The following is a 22,377-nucleotide window of genomic DNA, read 5'->3' on the forward strand; positions in this document are numbered from 1 at the left end:
AATCCCCAACGGAAAAAAAAAAAAAAAAAAAAAAACACACAAGTTGCTCCAGTGAGGAATTAGACCAAAAGGTCATTAGGGATATAAAAGCTAACCTCGAGAATTGAGGGCTTAACTTCAACAAGCTGAACAAAAGCTGAACAGACCTGCTCATTATACAAGCAACCAAATTCTCAGAACATGAATTGAAGCTGTTAGCTTAACATCCTAAGATGCACAAGAGAAGCGAAATAATGAATCAAGAGAATAGAAGTAAAACTAAAAATTGAAAATAAAAACCAATAAAACCAAACAGTACACACTGTAGATTAAAAAAGTGCCTTTATTCGGAATTGATGGAGATCTTCTCTGGTAGATAAGGATATAAAAAAATACGCTTTAGAAATATGGAGCATGCAAACTCATAGTTTTGTGATGTAAAATAACTTAAGTGAATTTAAACTCATAACATGACAATATTTTAGCAATCAATAAATAAATAGAATATCATTAGTATAATTAACAGCATTCACCACTCTTCATAGTTATAGTATATTTTCATGCCCCATATTTTAGAATTAAGGCTTTGGCATTTTGCTGTCGCGTCTCGTACATATATTGTCAAAAAAGACCCAATTCACTTTTTTAAAAAAAAAAGTCTCTCACATTATTGGTTCATAGAGCAGACCCATAATTTAGGATTAAGGCTATCACATGTTTATTGGAATCTTTACTAATATAGAACAAATAAACGAGATTCCACAACACAAATGAAGTGATGTCTTATCGATCTTCATTTCAAAAAAAATCTCATCGATCTAATCCCATATTTACACATCATGAATGAACTTTGTTGAAGGAATAAGTGCATATTTTAGGTTACTACCCCAATGCATCTAAAGCTCTAGTAGAAAATCAAGCATTATGTGCCATTTGGACATCAAAACGGAATATCCTTAAATTTAATCATCAGTTAAAAAGAAAAACTTGTTTTTGTTTCATTCCAATCATACTCTCATATTGCAAATTCTTAGATGTGTAGATGTGTGGTCGTGGCAACGGTCAAGAAAAGGATTTTGTGGTTGATGCGGATGGTTTCATAGTTGTCTCGTCCTGTATTTACCCCGTGATGCTAACTCAACCAAAATTTGATTCAAAATTAGCCAAGTTAAATAAACAGATTGTCAAGAATCTCAGTGTAACCTCCATAACATGATATCACCATCAACATTAATTGGTGCCAAAAAATCAAAACCTTAACATCTCCACTTTAAGTGTCTCATTATTTGAAAACCCCACTTTTCAATCTAACAAATTAATTGATGACCCAATGATCCAAAAAATCAAAAGTAAATCCTGCATCTAAAATATTTACGACCAATACTCCCTCACTATGTTAAATAAGGTTAAAAGAAAAAAGGAAGACTTGCTTTTCTTTCATTTTGAAATTGATGGATGAAACCTTTTTATGCCATTAGTTAATAAAAAGACAATCTCAATAGCTCAATATGAGATGGAACAAAAAAAACCACATGATACTCCAAACGATGTCATTCATTAAATTCCTTTAATCCATACCTCACCATCATCTAATATCTAAAAACTTGAACCTTATTATAAATAAGCCCTTCAATCCATTGGTGGTGGCTCATTTTTGGGCCATCATTCAACATTTTTCTAAGGTGACCTACAACTAACATGTTGAGTCAAATTACAATGGAGGCTCTCCCACAGTGGAGCTACTGTTTTAATCAATTTCAAAGAGACCCAAATACCATATATCATACACAATACACATAGTGGCGGACATAGGATTGGAGAGATGGGGTGGCACAACTTAGTCAAATAAATTTTTTAACATGTTTTAAGTAAATTCTAAATACACATTAGATAGCGTAAGATAAAACGTTGTAGGATTTAAAGTGAAATTCTTATTCCTGGATTATATTCAAGAGAAAGAATATCGTTTTCGCATGGAGTGAGAATTTGAATAACTCTGTGGTTCATAAATTGGTATAAGAGTACAACAATCCATTGCTCCAATGCCATCAAGTAACTCACACCTAGGGTGGGGTTTGGAGTGCTAGATTTACGCGATCTTACCTTTAATAGTGATAAAACTTATAAAGAGATTGTTTCCGATAATTGACCGTTGGTAGCAACCATCATGTGCAACTTCACACAAATAAGAAGTACGCATGAAATAATGAGTCATTTTACTATAGACCATTATAATCCGAATTCAAAGAATTTTAGATCTTTGTCCCATTTAAAATATAACTATTATGAATACAAACTAATCCTTAAGAAAAAATAATTAAAACCCATAAAACTATAATATGAAGTCTAATTTAAATGCTCTAAAATCCCTTAATTATTTCCACCAATTTAATTTGAACTATAATTCACAACAATTTTGATTTTACGAGATTCAATCGTTTATAAAATAAACCATTACATTACAACAACTTTAAACAATTAGAGATAAAAGAAAAAGACATTAACTAAAAAAATCCCTAAGTACATTACCTATGTGTAAGCCGAATGTTAATGGATGGAATAGTACAAGGTGGATTTCTTTGGAAAATTAAATATTGCTTTTATTAGATAATAGTAACATGTTATTTAAGTTAAGTATTAAGAACATGAATTAGTTTCAAACAATTAAGGTGTAGCTTAACGGTAAGGAATGTGTATACTTGAAAAATGGAGGTACAAGGATCAAAACCTAATATTTGTTTGATTTTTTTTTTGGAGGATGGGGTTGCATGTGCAATCCCTTGCACTAAGCTAGGTCCGCGATACACATGTGTCTAGTATGAGTAAGCATGTAATCAGTAGGGGAAAATCCCAGACCAAAAAATCACACTATCCACCTAACTAGTGCCAGGCTTACACCGAGACAAAGCTGTAATGCAGGTGATTAGCATACACTTAAGTTTGCCTGCTACTGTGACTGTCCAAAAACAAGACTCCACTCAGCTTAAATTTCATAGTTTTTTATTAATCATAGAAGGTGCAAGCGCAGGGGTAAGGCATCTCTAACAAAAAATACAATAAGACAACAAACACATTTCAAAGAAGACAACTCGAAATTAAATCAGGTCTAGAATATGAAAATTCAAAAGGAAAATATACTCCCTTGATCCCTTTCACATTATAAATGCCCCATACTCGTGGTGTGCGTAATTCACATGAACCAAAAATACAATAAGACAACAAATCCATTTCAAAGAAGACAAAACTCGAAAATAAATCAGGTCTAGAATATGAAAATTCAAAAGGAAAATATACCCCCTTGATCCCTTTCACATTATAAATGCCCTATACTCGTGGTGTGTGTAATTCACATGAACCAATTGGAGATGATTTCGAAAATCTCCAATGAACAAATAACATTGTAAAAAAAAGATGGATCATATGCAACTGTATGGTGGACTATTGACACGATAAAGAGAGAAACTTACCAGTTTCCGCACCTCGGGAGCAGGATCATTCGCAAGAAGAAATAAGCCATGGAGGTATTGATCCATTGACATATATAGATACTGAAATCAAAAATTGCATAAATACAAGATATATAGAGATAAATTCATCTACAATAACAGCTAATTCAAAAACTTACAGATGGCATTAACATAATATACTGATTGACAGAATTCAATGCAAGCTTTCTTAGCAAGGTATGCGTTGAGCGAAAAAACTGCAATAAAAGGAAAGGAAAGGAAAGGAAATAAGGCACATGTTTGATAATCAGATTAATTTAAAAAAATAATTTTGCACATGGAATTGTCAACCAACAAAAGCAAACAACATCACCTCAAACAGTTTTGGGAGGAAAATGTTTATTGGACGTTCAGTCATTCCTGGAACCTCTGAATCAAGTAGTTGAGGTACGTCTTCACAAATCTGTCAAAACACAACACAATCTTACAGTATATACCATAGGACAAGATAATTTCTCAGCTCTACGATTTGTTATCAAGGTAGTTCACTATCGAAAAGCAACAAAATGAAAAAAAAATTATTTAAGTATTCCAAAATATTAAGGCGCAATTTGCTGGCTTTGTTGTATGTTTTTAACGTTAAAAGAAATGACGGAAATATGAATCCTTATGCCCAAACAACAGAAATAGCTAGAAGGAACAAGATCACACTAATAAGTAACAATTACTATGTCCATGTAAACATCTTAGTGCTCTCACTACCAACATCAACACCTCTTTCGACAAAGCACAAAAACTTAATTGATGACTTGAAGCTAGTTCCATTGAGCATAGATTTCCTCTACTAAAACACTCACAAAAACTAATCTAATGAAAGGATTTAGGGAAGAGGCCAAAAGAGATGATTTGTAGATATCTAGGACTGATCAATCAATCACTCCCATGGCACATCAGCACAAAATCATGAGATGTTCATTAAGCTACAATGGCAAGACTTGTGTGTCCATGTGTCATGGTTCAGGTTAAAGACTATGCAAGCCAAAAGAGATTGAGACCAAAAACCACGCAAGAATAGTAATCAAGCACTTGGATAGCTACCTGCTTTATTTTCAATTAGGTAAGTGGATAATGTAGCAACGAGCAAGTTTTTGAGAGAATACAAGGAAAAGAAGCAACTTTTCTCGTTCAATAACTGGATTATTTCCAGCTCTAAAACTAAGGTCACTAAGAATACCAAGGCATAGTAAAAGTTGCTTAAAGAAAAACTTGATGGTAGAGACATTTGAAGCCAAAGTATACACTTCAATCACAATTCAAACAGCTAATATGATCTCCCCTCCATTTCAATCCGGTGTCCGCCATTCTATTTTAATATTTTTCTTTAAGTATGCCGACTTCTTACTTCTTACTTGGCATATGTATCCCGCATATACCCCCACTCTTCCCACCTATGGTTCTCCCACCAATCGAACTTCGCATACTTATTAATGAAATTTTATTTCCTATTCTTTCACACTCTCTTCCCGTCCTTACTCTACATGTATTTTATATATGCATTGCATCATTTTCATTGGTATTACAAGCTACAACAACGACAACAAAAGAAATAGAGGTAGTACTTATTCATGAATCATGATAGAGAATGAAATTTTTCTAACACCAAAAGTATTTACATCATGTTTAACAAGCGCAAATACATATGGTCTCCAGCATATCAGCCACAATAATAAGCTACTAAGGTGGCATGATTCAAAATTCCAAAACAAAGAGATAGCATGATTACACAAATCAGTATATTTATAGATACCAAGTGTATGTTTGAAAATAAAAATAAGCTGAAAAAATAGGTATCACTTTTGCACACCAATCATAGCAACATTCCGGTAACAATTATCCAAGCCCATTAACATGCTCTACATAAAAGGCCAAATATTCTTGAACACGGAAATATACAGGTAGTTGTCAAAAGTATACTTGGACATCGAAAATTCACATTTGTGTGAATGGTAATCAGTAGCAAAATCAGAGACGGGCCGTAACCGACAATGACAGCATGAAAAGAAATATCAGGAGAAAAAGTCAAAAACCAATCTGCAGCACAGATAACTGTTTTCACGCTTCTATAGCTTGAAAAACACGAGCAATATGAGATTGTTGGATGAGAAGCATGTCAAGATAACTTTTTACCCTAAATAACTGCGTTTGAGCTTCCTTTCCCTCTATATGCGCCCATTTCCATCTGAAATCTGAATAAAGGAACCCAACCAAAAGGTGAATCACAAACCCAATTTCCTTTTCATTTCCTTTGTAGACATGGGGCAAGAAGAACAAACTTTGAAGTTTGCTTAATAATGAAGTTTTTCCCTCAACATACAGTGATGAGTTTGTTAGCACAGTTAATCCACATTAAAAGAATTAATATTAAAAAGAGAAAGAATAGTGGTGGTTGATATATCCAACTACGCAACATCAAATGTCAAATAAAGAGTATAGACATCATTTAAAGAGCTTCAATCAATGAACAAGACATCATGAATGTGAATTTATGCGTCTTCAAGAATTTTTTGGCTTTGAATTATCAATCAGAGCTTAAACCTTACCTTTGATAAAGCATCCATTGCTCCTTCAACCTGGTTGAGATCAGTACTGTCTAGACAGGTTAAGAGAGCCTGCAACAGCTCAGTCCAACCTATAACTCCGACTAATTGTACGATGGCACTAATAATTGTCCCTGCAGTCATACGGATGTGCCTATCAGGTGATCCTAAACAAGGCAACAACCGTGATTTTACATATTGCTGATTAGCAAGGGCCATATTTTTGAAAGAGGATCTTAGATTATTCTTCAGAAGTAAGCCAGCAGCTTGTCGAACTTCCACTGGATTAACCTGCAAAGAGAAAAAATAAATGTAATTTTGGGGAATTCAGCTCAGACTTCAGAAAAAGAAGAAGGTTAGACAAGCAAAAAATACTAAATGATGACGCTTTGACTTTCCTAAATGTGCAACACAACAATTAGCATGACAACAGATTAAAATTGCATTCCATAAAGAGTTGTTAAGCTTTTACTTAAGGATCCAAACAAAAAGAAATGAGAGAACAGTAACAATAATAGATTGATAAGCACACAGCAGCTGGATCATCATCAACCAATAGGCCCTCAAAGATCAAATCTACATTTAGTTGCATAAGTACATTAGAAATCACATAAGGCCTCCTTTTGGTTTGCCTTTATACACTATTATATCAAATTAAATGCTATGATTTGACTTAATTGAATTTAACAACAAAATCTAAAAATATCCAATAAAACGAAATAAACTGAAAATGGGATAAATTGATGATTAGAGGAAGACTACAACCCCAAAAGTAATAAAAGAGAAGGAGATAGATCAAGTAATTTGAAAAGCTTGAAATCTCCTCATGAGTAGAAAACCCACCCACCATGTGTTTAACAATTTTTTGGATGATTATGACTCCCTAATTTCCTCTATTTATAATAAAACTACTTAATTAATTCCCAAAGTCTCCCTAACGTAGCGATTACCTAAATCACCCAAACTTAAGCCAATTATCCGATTGCATTACCGGATGCCTGAAGTTGCACCTTGTCCTCGTGGTGGATAAATGTTAGCTTGGACTTCCACCGTCAACATGGAAAATGAGGAGGATAAATGGTGGAGAAAAAACATTCTAATTTTAGTTGTCTTGAGTGAGTTATAAAAAAGTTCAGTTTGAAAAATTATTTGGGATTCACAAAAAATGATGAGTGAACTTGAGAAATAAATAGGTCAAAGCTTAAAAATGGAGTGAAAATATTTTGAAAGGGCCGAAAATATCCCTTAAAATGGCTAGGTCTACACTTAAGGTGAATTTAAGAAACCCATCAAAAGCCCAACTCCTATCAGGATTTCTGACATCAACGCTAAAGTCATAGTCATGTTTAGAAATAACCTAAATCTTCCTTTCCAGCTGAATTCCTCCCTTCTTCTTCATTTCCCAGTCTCTGTCCTTCAAACCCAGAAACCCTAAAATTATAACCCCTCTTTCACACCAAAACCCTAGAAATGTTATTTCCATCACTAACTTCCGTCTCTCGTCGTCGCTAGCAGTCCCACCGTATGTCTTGTTTCTCCCGCCGGAAATTCTACAGGAATTTTTGGCGACAATGTCCACCGCTCAAGCGCCGCCTCCTTCTTCTCCTTTCTACTTATTTCTTCTTTTCCCACAACCTTTGATTCTTACCCTTGCTCATCGGTTTTCCGCCTCTTTTTTCAGCACATGTCGGCACCGCTTTTAAGCCGCTTCTACACCCTTTGACAATATCGCCGTCCATATTTTTCCCGTTGACCTCAGTCTCTCTTTGTCTTGGATGATTTTCTCTCTCCTACACTTCCTAGGGTTACCGACAGTGCCTCCATCCCGCCGAGGGTTTGTGTTGTCGCCATCTTCTCCGACAGCCCCTATTGTCTTCTCATCGGTTTCTACTTCTCCTCTTTTTCTCGTGTATAAGGGTGTCATCCACCTCCACCTAGGCTGCCGACAACCCACAAATTAAGACAAGCCAAGTACTCAAGTCAAACCAAGAGGAATCAATATTGGACCTCACAGCAGCATCTAAACAAAACAGAAGCCTACTGACAGACCATCAGACAACCGAACCAGAACCCGTCTGTCAGCCCACCTTGCACAGCATGGAGAACCCAACCCACAGCATGATGGAACATGGAAAGCTGAAATATGATATCTCCATACATGGACCAAGAAGCCAAGGCCCAAGGACCTTGCTGGTTGTGCTCACAGAAGGCACAAACTGAGTCACAAGGTCACCCGTTCATCAGTTCTTCAATATAACTGATACTTAGCATGAATAGGCTATTTTACTTTCTGTTTTGTTTTTGTTTGTATATCACGCGCTCAAGCATTAAACAAGGAGGTAGTTAAGTTTGATAAGGCGCCAAATGTGACCGTTAGAACTCTATATAAAGGGCTAGCCTCATTTGTATCATTCAGTTCAGATCAATAAAACATTTTTTCTTCAAAGTAATTGTGTTCAATTGCTTGTTCTGTGAGGATCATTTGTGAGTGAAATCAAAGTGGTTTTCCAGGTGAATTCCGCAAGAATTGAAAGAGTGTCTTTCAATTCAAGTGTGAGGAAGAGGCCAATCAATCCAGTGCGGATTATTTGTCTCTATCCACGGCATTAGGGCCACTCTTTAGAGTTGTCCTGGCCAACCTTCTTGTTTGTGCCAAACAGAAAAAGTATCGTGTGTTGCCATTGTGAATCAATCAAGCTTGGCAAGGTTTCTTGGACGAGTTTATCACCTTCTTGAAGAATTCCAGCCCATACACGCATCAACGTGGTATCAGAGCTTAAGTTCTGAGTAGGGACCAATTTGAAGGAGTAAAGAAAGCAAGGTAATAGTCATTTCTGCATATTCTGGTGAAGAGTGATCAGAGAAAAGATATTGTGCGATTTTCCTTCGTTTCATTCTTACAGGTACGAATTCAATCCTCCGTCGTTTATAATTCATAATTTCATTAACATTCTGGAATATAATCGATTGTTGAAAACAATTAATGTTCATTTGAGAAATTTCTGAGGAATTGTTTGAACGCGTATGAAATTTGTTGAATAAAAATTTTTTTTTGAAATTGTTATATGCAATCTTTCTTTATCAATAATTCGATTGTGGTTAAGCATTCCAGAATCTAATTGATAGTTAAACAAATTTGAGTTTTCAATTTGGAGAGTGGATTGGTTTATCGAAAATTACGCATAAAATTTTTCTGATAATTTCTTACCAAGATTGTTCGCACACTATTTTGCTTATCATTTAATCCCTTAAAATTGATTTCTGAATGACTAGAATGAATGCTTGTTGATGAATTATCAACATTATGGAATGAACATTCGAACATTAGGGTTTTCGCTGAAGAATTTGACAAATTCGAATTTGGATTCTTATATTTCGATTTTCTGATTGTTGTGAACATTATAGCAGTTAGGGATTAGATATAGTCGTATATGAATCATTAAATGTCGCATTTGTTTTGAGAAAGATTGATCACTACATCCTGATTCACGAAATTTATCTTAAAATTTTAGGGTTTGTTGATGTGGATCATATCATTTTCCATTACTACTGCATTTGTTCCTGTGTAGTTATTGAACATATTAGAATCTTGTTTAGTGCATAGATCATAATCTTGTTTGCATCATATTACATACTAGAACCATCAGTATATCCACAAATTCGACATCTCCTTGTTACACAGAGGATATTGGTTGTATTTCTGTTATAATCTTGTTCTGGTTGTACTTCCATTTTTGTCTTGTAAACTTGCTGTGGTGACCTTCTATTTGGTAGCAAATTTGTTCTACCTTCTGTGTGTGTAGTCAGAATTGATCATAGCTAACAGATTTTGGTGCAACAATTCCAAAATCCAAGCAATCCTCTCTGAATTTGCACTGCTGGCAAAAGGTATTGAATATCTTCATCCCAAGTTTCTGAAATAGGTTACAATTGAAATTCTTATCATTGTCTGCTGAAATAAATTGCTTGGCATTTGTAAAAATTTTAATTTGCATTTAGATATATCCTTCACATCTATAGAATTGGAATCTTCATTGCATTGCAACACATAATAGTTCTTTGCTGCTGAGATTTTATTCTGTTTTGTGCATCATCTTTGTTGTGCTGGTTTTAGCTGTTGACCAAAGTCTTGCTTAGTAGCAAGAAGGACACCATGAACACTGATGAGAGATTTGCTGAGATGGCTTTAGCTATCCAACAGCTATCACAAACAGTGGCTAGGTTAGCCCTAAACCAACAAGAAGGGAATGTACCTGCACAGACCCCTGGGAGAAACACTGAGGACATAACTATAAGGATTAACGTGTCTGAGTTTGGAGGGACAACTCATAACCCTGAGGAATACCTTGATTGGGAGGCTGAATTAGAAAGATATTTTGAATTCAAAGACACACCTGAAGAACAGAAATATAAGTTGGCTAAGATCAAAATGAATAAATTGGCAGCTATCTGGCTTGAGGGGGTACAGAAGCAGAGGAGGAGGGAAAACAGAGAGAGAATCAGCACTTGGGGTAAATTGAAGAAGCACCTTAGGAGGAAATATGTCCCTTTGACCTATAAGCAACAGCTTCATGTACAGTGGAGCACACTTAGACAAGGCAGCAAGACTGTGGCGGATTATATTCAAGAATGGGAAAAGCTTGCTGTCTTATGTGATGTTAATGAGCCAGAAGAAATAAAAATAGGAAAATTCATTGGAGGTTTGAGAGAAGATCTCAGGGAAAAGCTTGAAGTCATACCACACTTAACCTTTGACATAGCATGCAACAGTGCCCTTACTTATGAGAAATATTCAAGGAAAAGAAACACTTATGCACAGCCTTCCAGACCTGTTTCTTACAAACCAAACAGCAACAACAACCTGGGTAATAGTCTTGGAAATATAGGCATAGGCACCAACATGAGCATTAAGAATAGCACCTCAACAACACCTAGCAGACCCAGGGACAAATTGAATGCACCTATGAAAGATGTTGTGTGTTTTAAGTGTCATGGACATGGTCACATTAAAAAGGATTGCCCCAATATGAGAGCTTTCACCAACCTTGAGTGGACTGAGATCAACAATAGAGAAAGGGAACCTAGGGCTATGTTAGTGGCTAAGGATGGAGAGGAAAAACTCATACTGCCCACTATACCTGTTGATGACCCAGAAGGGTCCTATGTTCTGACCAACCTAGGCACTTTAAGGAAGACAGAACCAGAGGAAACAGAGAGTGAAGAGTCAGATGCTGAGGACAGGGAGCAAATATACCCTGAAGAAGGGAGATACCAATTGTTAATAAGAAGAAACTTTCATGCCACGCCCAAAGGAAAAAAGTCAGACCAAAGGGAGAGCATATTTCAAACAAAATGCAAGGTGAAGGGTAGGGTATGTGATCTAATAATTGATGGGGGAAGTGAGACTAATTGTGTGAGTGCACAGCTGGTTCAGGATCTAAATTTACACACACAAAGCCACCCCAACCCATATAAACTAAGATGGTTAGATAGCAAGGCTGAAGGTTTTGTTAAGAAACAATGTTTGATTAATTTCTCCATAGGTTCATATCATGATGAGATTCTATGTGATGTTTTAGATATGAGTGCATGCCACATACTATTGGGAAGACCTTGGCAACATGATAGGCATTCAATACACAATGGTTTCACCAATATCTATACGATTAGGCATGAAGGAAAATTAAAAGACCTCATACCTTTGCCACCATACAAAATCAACCTCACACCAACTAAACAAAAGAAGGTGAGTTTCATTATGAGTAAAGGAGAGTGCCACAAAGAGATTAAAGAAGGAGGGGAACTGCTATTTTATTCACTAAGGAAGTAAGTGAGAATCAAGGTCAATATCATCCTAGGGTTCTAGAGTTGTTAGAAGAATTCAGTGATGTTTTTCCACAAGAACTACCTGAGGGGCTACCACCTTTAAGGGGGATAGAGCATCAGATCGACTTAATACCAGGATCACAAATTCCAAACAAACCAATATATAGGACAAATCCCCAAGAAGCCTTAGAGTTACAAAAACAGGTGGATGAACTTTTGGCCAAAGGGTATGTTAGAGAAAGTATAAGTCCTTGTGCTGTACCCACATTGTTAGTACCCAAGAAGGATGGGACATGGCGTATGTGCATTGACAGTAGAAGTGTGAATAATATAACAATCAAATATAGGTTTCCCATCCCTCGCATAGATGATATGTTAGATGAGCTCACAGGAGCACAGTGGTTTAGTAAGATTGACTTGCGAAGTGGGTATCACCAAATACGAATGAAAGAGGGAGACGAATGGAAGACAGCATTTAAAACAAAATATGGATTGTATGAATGGCTTGTCATGCCATTTGGGCTTACTGGTGCCCCAAGTACTTTCATGAGGTTAATGAACGAGATTCTTAGACCATTCTTAGGGAAATTTGTAGTAGTATACTTAGATGATATTTTAATATATAGCAAGGAAATAGAAGAACACTTCAGGCATTTGAGGTTAGTTTTCAAGGTCCTTAGGGAACAAAGATTGTATGGAAAACTAGAAAAATGCCACTTTCTAAGTCAAGAGATTAGTTTTTTAGGCTTCATTATCAATAGAGAAGGGGTAAAAGCGGATCCAAAGAAAATAAAGGCCATCAAAGATTGGCCAACACCTAATAGCATCACTCAAGTAAGATCTTTTCATGGATTGGCTTCTTTTTACAGAAGGTTTATCCATAATTTTAGCTCCATCATGGCCCCAATAACCGAATGCACAAAAAAGGGAGAATTTCAGTGGACACAAGGAGCACAGAGGGCATTTGAACTAATTAAGGAAGCTATGTGTAGAGCACCCGTCCTTAAGTTACCTGACTTCACACAACCTTTTGAGGTTGAATGTGATGCGAGCGGTAAAGGCATTGGAGCTGTCCTTACACAGGGAGGGAGACCTGTTGCATTCTTTAGTGAGAAATTGAATCAAAGCAGATTAAATTACTCCACGTACGATAAAGAATTCTATGCCATGGTTAGGGCACTTGAACATTGGATGCACTACTTCAAAATTCAACCTTTTGTGTTACATTCTGATCATGAATCTCTTCAATACATAAATGGACAAAAGAAATTGAGTCCAAGACACGCTAAATGGGTTGAATTCATGCAAACATTCAATTTTGTGGCCAAATACAAAACAGGAAAAACCAATATTGTCGCAGATGCCCTAAGTAGGAAACATCATTTATTGTCTATATTAGAAGCAAAGATATTAGGCTTTGAAATGCTTAAACCTCTTTATTTAGAAGATGATGACCTTAGAGAACTATACTTAGAATGTCAGTCTACACCTAAAGGACTTTTTCATGTGGAAAATGGTTTTATGTTTAAAGGAAACAGGCTTTGCATTCCCAAATCACCTATAAGATTACTTTTGGTAAAGGAAGTACATGAAGGTGCTCTAGGAGGTCATTTTGGTATTCAAAAAACCCTTGACATGGTTGCACAACACTTTTATTGGCCTAAAATGTTAAGGACCATAGGAAAGTATATCTTAAAATGCGAAACATGTGTTAAGGCCAAGTTGACTTTTCACAAAGGGGAATACAAACCTCTACCTGTTGCAGATAAACCATGGGAACACATTAGCATGGATTTTATAGTAGCATTACCTCGAACACAACGGGGAAAAGATGCTATCATGGTAGTTGTAGACCGGTTTTCTAAAATGGCTCACTTCATTGCCTGTCATAAAGTAGATGATGCTAATAACGTGGCAAAATTGTACTTTGCAGAGATTATACGGTTGCATGGGGTCCCTACAACAATTGTATCAGACAGGGATAGTAAATTTTTAAGTTCCTTTTGGAACACCCTATGGAGACTGCTTGGTACTAAATTACTATTTAGCACCTCACACCATCCTGAGACAGATGGTCAAACAAAGGTTACAAATAGGACATTAGGCACCCTCCTTAGAACACTTGTCAAAACAAACACTAAGGATTGGGACCTAAAATTGTGCCACGCAGAGTTTGCCTATAATATAAGCCCAAGTTTGACCACTAAGCATTCTCCTTTTGAGAGTGTATGGAGTGAACCCCTTAATGCCTATATCACTAATTGATCTTCCAAATCATTGTAGGTACCACTCAGATGCTAAACTACAAGCTACTAAGATGCTGCAGCTACATGAACAAATCCGAGCCAATATAATCAAAGCCAATGAAAAGTATAGCAACAAAGCAAACAAGGGCATTAAGCACAAAGAGCTGCAAGAAGGAGATCTAGTATGGATACACTTGAGGAAGGATAGATTCCCTAAATATAGACAAAACAAACTACTTCCACGAGCCGATGGTCCTTTCAAAGTCATGAAAAAGATTGGAGACAACGCATACAAAATAGACCTACCTCAAACCTATGGCGTTTCTGATACGTTCAACATAGGTGACTTAAGCAAGTACGAAGGCAACAACGAATTGGGGACAATTCTGTTTGAAGAAGGAGGGAATGATCCAAATATGGATCATAATAAAGACAACCCACAAATTAAGACAAGCCAAGTACTCAAGTCAAACCAAGAGGAATTTGGACCTCACAGCAGCATCTAAACAAAACAGAAGCCTACTGACAGACCATCAGACAACCGAACCAGAACCCGTCTGTCAGCCCACCTTGCACAGCATGGAGAACCCAACCCACAGCATGATGGAACATGGAAAGCTGAAATATGATATATCCATACATGGACCAAGAAGCCAAGGCCCAAGGACCTTGCTGGTTGTGCTCACAGAAGGCACAAACTGAGTCACAAGGTCACCCGTTCATCAGTTCTTCAATATAACTGATACTTAGCATGAATAGGCTATTTTACTTTCTGTTTTGTTTTTGTTTGTATATCGCGCGCTCAAGCATTAAACAAGGAGGTAGTTAAGTTTGATAAGGCGCCAAATGTGACCGTTAGAACTCTATATAAAGGGCTAGCCTCATTTGTATCATTCAGTTCAGATCAATAGAACATTTTTTCTTCAAAGTAATTGTGTTCAATTGCTTGTTCTGTGAGGATCATTTGTGAGTGAAATCAAAGTGGTTTTCCAGGTGAATTCCGCAAGAATTGAAAGAGTGTCTTTCAATTCAAGTGTGAGGAAGAGGCCAATCAATCCAGTGCGGATTATTTGTCTCTATCCACGGCATTAGGGCCACTCTTTAGAGTTGTCCTGGCCAACCTTCTTGTTTGTGCCAAACAGAAGGAGTATCGTGTGTTGCCATTGTGAATCAATCAAGCTTGGCAAGGTTTCTTGGACGAGTTTATCACCTTCTTGAAGAATTCCAGCCCATACACGCATCACAGCTTCCATCACACCTACTAGTCCTTCTTCCGTTATTCCTAAACTTCAGTTGATTCTCCCTTTTCTCTTTTTTCTTCTGTGTGTTTTCATTGCCAGGTATTCTATTTCTTATGACTCTTCTCTGTTTTTTATTTTTCTTTTACCTCTTATTTGCTCATTTTTCCATTTTCCAAATCTACAAAATCTCCTTTCCCCACTTCAATTTTTGCCTCTTCATCATATACAAATGCAACTAATTCATCCTCCACCAATATTAAGAATGCGAAAGGAGCATCCAGTTTCTTTACACTTGTGGCAAAAAAATCTCATTTCACCCAATTGTCATCAAAGCATTCATAACATCCTTTACCTCATTTTTCAGTACTTTCATCCCTAGAAGTTAATCTGAATGAGCAGATAATGTTGCTTATGACAGCTAGTTTGAGTTTCTCTAGTGATGAAATTTCAAATTCTAATCCCTCAAAAACTGCATCCAAATGTTTTACCTTTTACATGTCATCGGAAAATTTGAGTTTATCGGCATCGTCATGACCACCAGCACGCCTCCGGTCACTGGAATCGTACCGCTCTGATGCCATGTTTGCTATTAATTTAATTAAATGTAACAACAAAATTTGGAAATATCGAATAAAATGAATAAACTAAAAATGGCATAAGATTGATGATCAGAAGAAGATTATAACCCTAAAGTAATAAAAGAGAAGATAGATCAAGCAATTCGAGAAGCTAGAGATCTCCCCATGAGTATAAAACCCACGAAGTGTTTAACAACTTTAGAATGATTATGACTCCCTAATTTCCTTTATTTATAATAAAACTACTAACTTATACCCCAAGTCTCCCTAACGCTGAGATTACCAAAATTATCCTTAAGTAAGCCAATTCAAAATACCAGTTCATTGCATTAAACCAAGTAATGTAATTCATGTATAAAAGTCCATGTGAGGTATTGGGATTTGGGAATATGAATGTGAGAAATAAAGATATTAAATTTTAGGTAAGCGGCATAGAGTAAAAAAAGGACGCATTGCATAGTGTCGTCGGCGTTGTAAAGGTTTTCACAAAAACAAACCGCTATTTTTCGCGTTGTAAAGGTGTAAAAATCGCGTTTGGGGTTGTATCAAGGGATATCTTAGGTTTTGATCGATATTAAGGCATTACGATAACCGCATCATCGTCTTTAGCGCATCACCATTTTGTTCCCGCGATTGCAACCATTACCGTATATTTACACTACGTTAAGCAGACATAAAGTGGGGGTGTCAAAAGTGGAAAAGTAGGAGTATGTTGGGGATAAACATAAGCCATAAAAAGTAAAAAAATAAACAGTGGAAAAACAGAAAAACCAAAACCAAAACGTAAACATTCACCTTTAACTGATAAAATAAAGAACACTTGAATGATGTGGCATCTTTAATTACCGTAAGTGCCACATTTACATATTTATTAGTCCATATTTTAAATTTTTCTTAAAAATTAGAACTAAAATAACCTTAAATTATCTCTTGTATCTACATCCACATTTCCTATTCTATTACAAATAACTCACCATTTGCAATTTTAGCCCCACGCTCCATCTTTGTGCTTATTTAACCTTTCTTTCTCTCTTTAAAAATGTTCAGTTTAACAAATAGGAGAAATTCCAATTTGCTATGATTCACCCACATTAGTAAGCATATCAATGAGAGATATGAAAATGAAAAAACATGGCAAAATTAGGGAAAACACTTTGAGCCCCAACACTTCCATCAGCATCATTTCTCTGATAATTTTTTATTAATAATTGAATTTTACCTTAATAGATTTTATCAGTTGCTGCAAATAATCTAATGCTCGCAATGTTGTCTTAAACTCTGTCAATAAAAGAATTTCCTCTGAGAGGGAAAAAGAAGAGGGGAAAAAGATAAAGGGAATTTGGAATTGGAGAGGAATTGTGAGCTTGAAACTATAAACATAAAATAATTCTTTATCTCAAGGATATTAATGGACATGAATATGAATCTGGGGATAAGACCCACCAATAGTTCACCTTATGTGAGGAAGGATGATAGATTATTGGATGTAAAAGTGATAGAAAATGCCAAATAATTAAGCATACAGACTCATGAATGAGAAAAGATAGCAACTACTTTATCTACTACTAAAAGAAAAAAAAATGACTTCACTTTTAAAGAAAAAAATTTAAAGATCAAACTCAAAGAAGATTTTGTCTTGTGCATTTATCTCCTTAAATTGTTTCTTTGTAATTTTAAAGTAATTATTCTCATTAGCCAATTTTTGTTGTATTAGTAATTGGAATTTGATAAAAAGAAATATAAAGAATTGGAATAGAATTGCTTTTCTTTCATCTTGCTCCTCTCATTTGATGTTGTCTTCTTTATTGGTAATTCTAAACCCAACAAATAAAGTACCAAGACATAAACGAATAATCTAAAAATTAAATAATTGTTTGTAACTGTTAGGTTCTTACTTCCTGTTTGATGAATTAGAAAAGTTATTTTAAATGCAAAAGAGGTTAAAGAAGGAAGAACAAGAGAAGAAAGGAGGAGAAAGACAACACCGTAAGAGATTATGAAGAGAAGAAAGCAAGAGAAACTGGCTAACATTCTTTTTTTTTTAAAATTAACAATTAAAAAATGTGGACCAATAAAGACATCTTAAATGAATTATGCTACCACATCAGTACGTTATATTGCCAAGTCACAGGTTTAACCGGTTACCATCAAGACACTTCAGTTGAGTAAATGAAACAAAGGTGGGATTTTTACATATAAAGTGAAAGGTGAGATGAAAGGGTAAAGGTTGGATTTTTATATTTGAATTTTCCCAAAAATTAAATGAAAGTAATACTACTAAAATCTTTTACCCACTAAAAGATGAAATCAAAGAGAAACAGGAAACATCTTACTTATCTTGTCTTTGTTCTAGAAACAAAAATAGATAACTGTTCTCTAGTAGTTTGCATAGTAATTCAAAATAGATCGTTTGGGTAACAGATTCTAAATAAGTGGAAACATCTAATTACAACCAAAGGTAGGTTCTTTATAATTAACCAATTGAGGCGTGAAGACTAAAACTGCTGCTATTTTTTGCTTTATCATTATAATGTCACTATTTTCAAGAAAAACTTTAGCTCAAACAAAAGCTTTGAACTCTGTCCCTTAAACCACAAAACAGATAATGGCTGCTTCTAAATTTATAAAGGTACAAACACAACAAAGATAAAACAAACATGAAAATACAAGATGATACATTAGCAGGCAGATATGCAACTTCTAACAGAACTCTTCCTAAAATAGGTTAAAGCTTTTGAACTGAAAAGTCAAGATATATCATGAAAAAACAATGTTTTCTTTCAAATGTTTTGATTCACAAAAATATTTACATCAAGTGACTTCAAAAAGAAGACTAAAAATTTCAGAGAAAGAAGTTCATCCGAAACAACTTCTAAAACAGCTTTTACTCAGCATAAGCCAAGATTCAGCAATAATTCATTTAATAACTCCTATACTAAACATGATATGCCTACATGGTAAAATTTCGATACTTCAAGTTACTAAAACACAAGTAAGAAAATTTATTTGGAGAATCAGGAAGCAGGATAAGAAATGACAAACATGCTGAGTTTTGATAAATACCTCAGCATGAGACAAAATGAAGGCCAGGTAGTTGTTGAAATCAGGGAACTGAGTATAGTGTTGCAGCTTCTGCCATATCTGAGATTTTTCAGAAGTAGACACTGGTGATATTTGCTGCTCCAACAATGCACAAATCTCCCTAACCCCTTGCTCTTGTGGTTGCCATGAAGAGCTATTTTCTGTCAGTGCCATCATTTCTTCACTAACTTCTATATACAAGAAAAACAAGAGCCATTTCTAAGTCATATCTCAATAGTTCCAATAAAATGATTGCATTCCTAAAAATGGTATGTGCATCTGTCAATGAAAAGGATAGTAGATATGCATTTAATTTAAACAACTGTTGTAATTAACTGGTTAAGTTCTCTATATGATATGATAACTGCATAAGGAATCGCCAACCTACTGATTGCTCTAATGAGGTCCTAATGTAAAATTTAAACATGTCCTTCGGGTCCTTTCAATCAACAACAAATATGATGCAAAATACTAGAGTCCAACAGAATAACAGATAGGATTGGGGACGATCATTTTAATTCATCTGTGTGATGCTAGCCAAGGGGTCAACTTTCTACATCATTTTCTATCTCTCCAATCTCCATCAAGTCATATAAGGCAATCCTAACCTCTTCGGCTCTCCTTATACTCGATATTTGCAACGTTCAACTTCCTTTAAAAATCACCATTTCAATTGTCCTTCAATGATTCCCAAACACCCATCCCAATATAAGCACCTCGTAAATGCCATCTTCTTACCATGATCCTCCCCAAAAGCTGATAACACTATTGTCGCATAATATGCTCCCCTACTCCATCTAATGCAATGTTACAAAAAACTGAAATTCGATTCGATGCAAGAAACAAAATAAAAAACTAGATACCTTAATTGAGTGTTTCATAAACTTAGCAAAAGAAATTTCAGAAGAAAATTAGTGCGTCAATTATTTAATCGAATAATCAAGTTTTGGGATTCCAACTAAACCTGTAACAATTGAGCATTAAAAAAAAAATAAATAAAAAAAAATTTAAGATTTCGAGTGAGCAATTAATATGAAGTAATGAATCGAAGAAAACTTACAGTGAAGAAGACTTTCGTAGCCGATTTGAGAGAAAAAGGGTTTATAATAGAGAAGGTGGTGAGAGCAGCAAAAGCCAGCAATGCTGTTAGTTGTCTGACGTTTAGGGGTAGTGCCCTAGTTATTAATTGAGTATTGATAATGATAGTAGGTTCCTTTGGAGTTTAACTAGACACTTCTTTTGTACTCTAATTTGTACTTACTAGTTGTGGGGGCGCACTCTCAAACATAAAAAAAAAAGTTTTTTTTTACCACTATTCTTTTTGTTGCAAATTCTTACATAGGTGTTTCGCAATTTGACTATTGATTTTTTAATTGGCTTATTTGACTAATTGAAAATATTTGTTATTTATGTTGGTTTTATGTTAGTTAAAAAAGTCGGTTGTTTATGAAGATATTTGGTAAATTTAGATATTGGTTGTTTATTAGATAAAAAGTGGATCAACAAGCCAAAAGCAAATAAAAAAAGCTAATCGAAGTAGTTTTTTATTTTGGTTTAAAAGTCAGCTTTTCGCCTGGCTTAAAAGACATTTATCAAACACTTTTTTTGGCTATTTAACAAACCACTAAACGAAAAGCCAAAAATTAACCAAAAAGTCAATGTATAGGCCAATATTCAAACATCATAAAATTCATACAATACAATGCTATAAAACAATTGAAAAATTCCAAGTGTCAAGGTCATTAGAGCTTTGACAAATAGAATGATATTATTGATTTCTTATATATTACATGACAAATTAATTTAGTAAATAATAAAAATTTAAATAATTATATGTTTACAGTGAGTATAATTTATTTAACATATTTAAAAGCTATGTTAAATTAGGTAAATAATAATGTGACATTCAAACACCTTATTAAAATATTATTATTTTTAAAATTGAAAAATACTAAAAGATAATAAAAAGAAATTCTTTTTTTCAATAATGAAAAAATCTTTCACATTCAAAATTTCAACATTTAATTAATTTCTGACAAAAATACAAATCATACAATTTAATAAAAATATTGAACAATGATATAAAACAAAAACCTATTTAAAGAGTCATGCCAAAGAATTAATGTAACAGGTTAGAATTAATTATGTGAGGGAAAAATTATCTAGAATAATCCAACTTTTTCATGATTTTCCTACCATAATTTCACTTATTGATTAACCATGATTAACCCAAACTTTATAGGGTGTTTTTCTGGAGTAAACCGGTAACCTGATGACTTGCTAGCAAGTTTTATTTTTTAAAGAAAAGATAAATTAAAATTAAATGTCAAAAAATATTTTAAAAATAAAATATATAATTTTTTTATTAAAAAACTTTTTATGTAAATTTTCAAAAATTTCTCTAATTTTAAATTAATTTTCAATTCACTTTTTTGGTAAATTATATACTATAGCAAGCCATCGGGTTACCCAAGTTTACTATTGGCAGATACCCCCTAAAGTTGAGATTTTAATTTTATGATGTGATAAGAATTGTTATATAGACATATTGTGCAATGCATAAATGTAGCATTCATATTGTAATCACTTGGTGTCATGTATTGTATTAGTTTAGCAAAATAAGATATGGTGCAATGCATTCGATATTAAGTTTGTACATATTTATTACTTAATTATGTGTATTCAACATTCATACATGCATCGTCATTTATCTTATCATTATAATACCCCGTTAATTTATGGTCTTTTACTATATGCGTATGCTAGATGATAATATTTTATGTCCTGTGACCAATTAATATTTAATAATTGTAGACCAAAATTACATGTCGAATATAGTTATAAGCCTATGACCATATGAATAATATTAGTATAAAGCGTCATATTATAATGCCTAACATGGCTAATTTCTCATTAGTTTTATTGTTATAATAATAATAATAATAATAATAATAATAATAATAATAATAATAACTTTTAGATGAAAAACAAACCTAGTCACAGTTGAAATTATGTAAAGGACTAAAGAAGACATAAATAGCAAGACAAAGAATTATACAAAAGTCTAACTATTTTAATTACTAGAAAAAGAAAGCTCCTAGATGTATCTTTTTAGGGCAGTTTAATTTTACCTAAGGTATTAAGTTTCCGTTTAGGCACCAAATTTTAATTTTTTTGTTATGAATTATATCTACGACCCCATACCTCGTATATTATGTTTGGTTACTAAAATATTTGGATAGCATATAATATTTTTCTCTCCTAAATCCTCTTTTCCACCAATCAATCATGTTTTTCTCCTCTTCTCTTTCTACTTTCTCCACTTTCCTTGCACCCCACAAGGAATCTTTGAAGCTTTATCACCACCTCTTATACATTTCTTT

The 22,377-nt window shown here is 34.4% G+C and overlaps 1 protein-coding gene across 6 annotated transcripts in view; it reads right to left on the reverse strand.

Moving 5' to 3' along the window:
* The window catches only part of LOC130824113 (transportin-1-like), a 39,549-nt gene extending 19,284 nt beyond the window's left edge, over positions 1-20,265 (reverse strand). For 2 of the 6 annotated variants that reach the window (XM_057689003.1, XM_057689001.1), the window contains exons 1-7: positions 20,055-20,265; positions 18,977-19,185; positions 6,026-6,313; positions 3,799-3,888; positions 3,605-3,682; positions 3,447-3,527; positions 96-146 (exon numbers count right to left, since the gene is read on the reverse strand). In XM_057689003.1, the coding sequence (XP_057544986.1) occupies positions 96-146; positions 3,447-3,527; positions 3,605-3,682; positions 3,799-3,888; positions 6,026-6,313; positions 18,977-19,171 (783 nt within the window). In that variant the 5' untranslated portion in view covers positions 19,172-19,185; positions 20,055-20,265. Of the gene's footprint in view, positions 1-95; positions 147-3,446; positions 3,528-3,604; positions 3,683-3,798; positions 3,889-6,025; positions 6,314-18,976; positions 19,186-19,857; positions 19,959-20,054 lie in introns of all 6 variants that reach the window. The other 4 variants (XM_057689000.1, XM_057688998.1, XM_057688999.1 and 1 more) reach the window with 4 other exon arrangements.
* Positions 20,266-22,377: the final 2,112 nt, after the last annotated feature.

The sequence above is a fragment of the Amaranthus tricolor genome, chromosome 9 (assembly GCF_026212465.1).
Source record: "Amaranthus tricolor cultivar Red isolate AtriRed21 chromosome 9, ASM2621246v1, whole genome shotgun sequence".
NCBI lineage: Eukaryota > Viridiplantae > Streptophyta > Magnoliopsida > Caryophyllales > Amaranthaceae > Amaranthus > Amaranthus tricolor.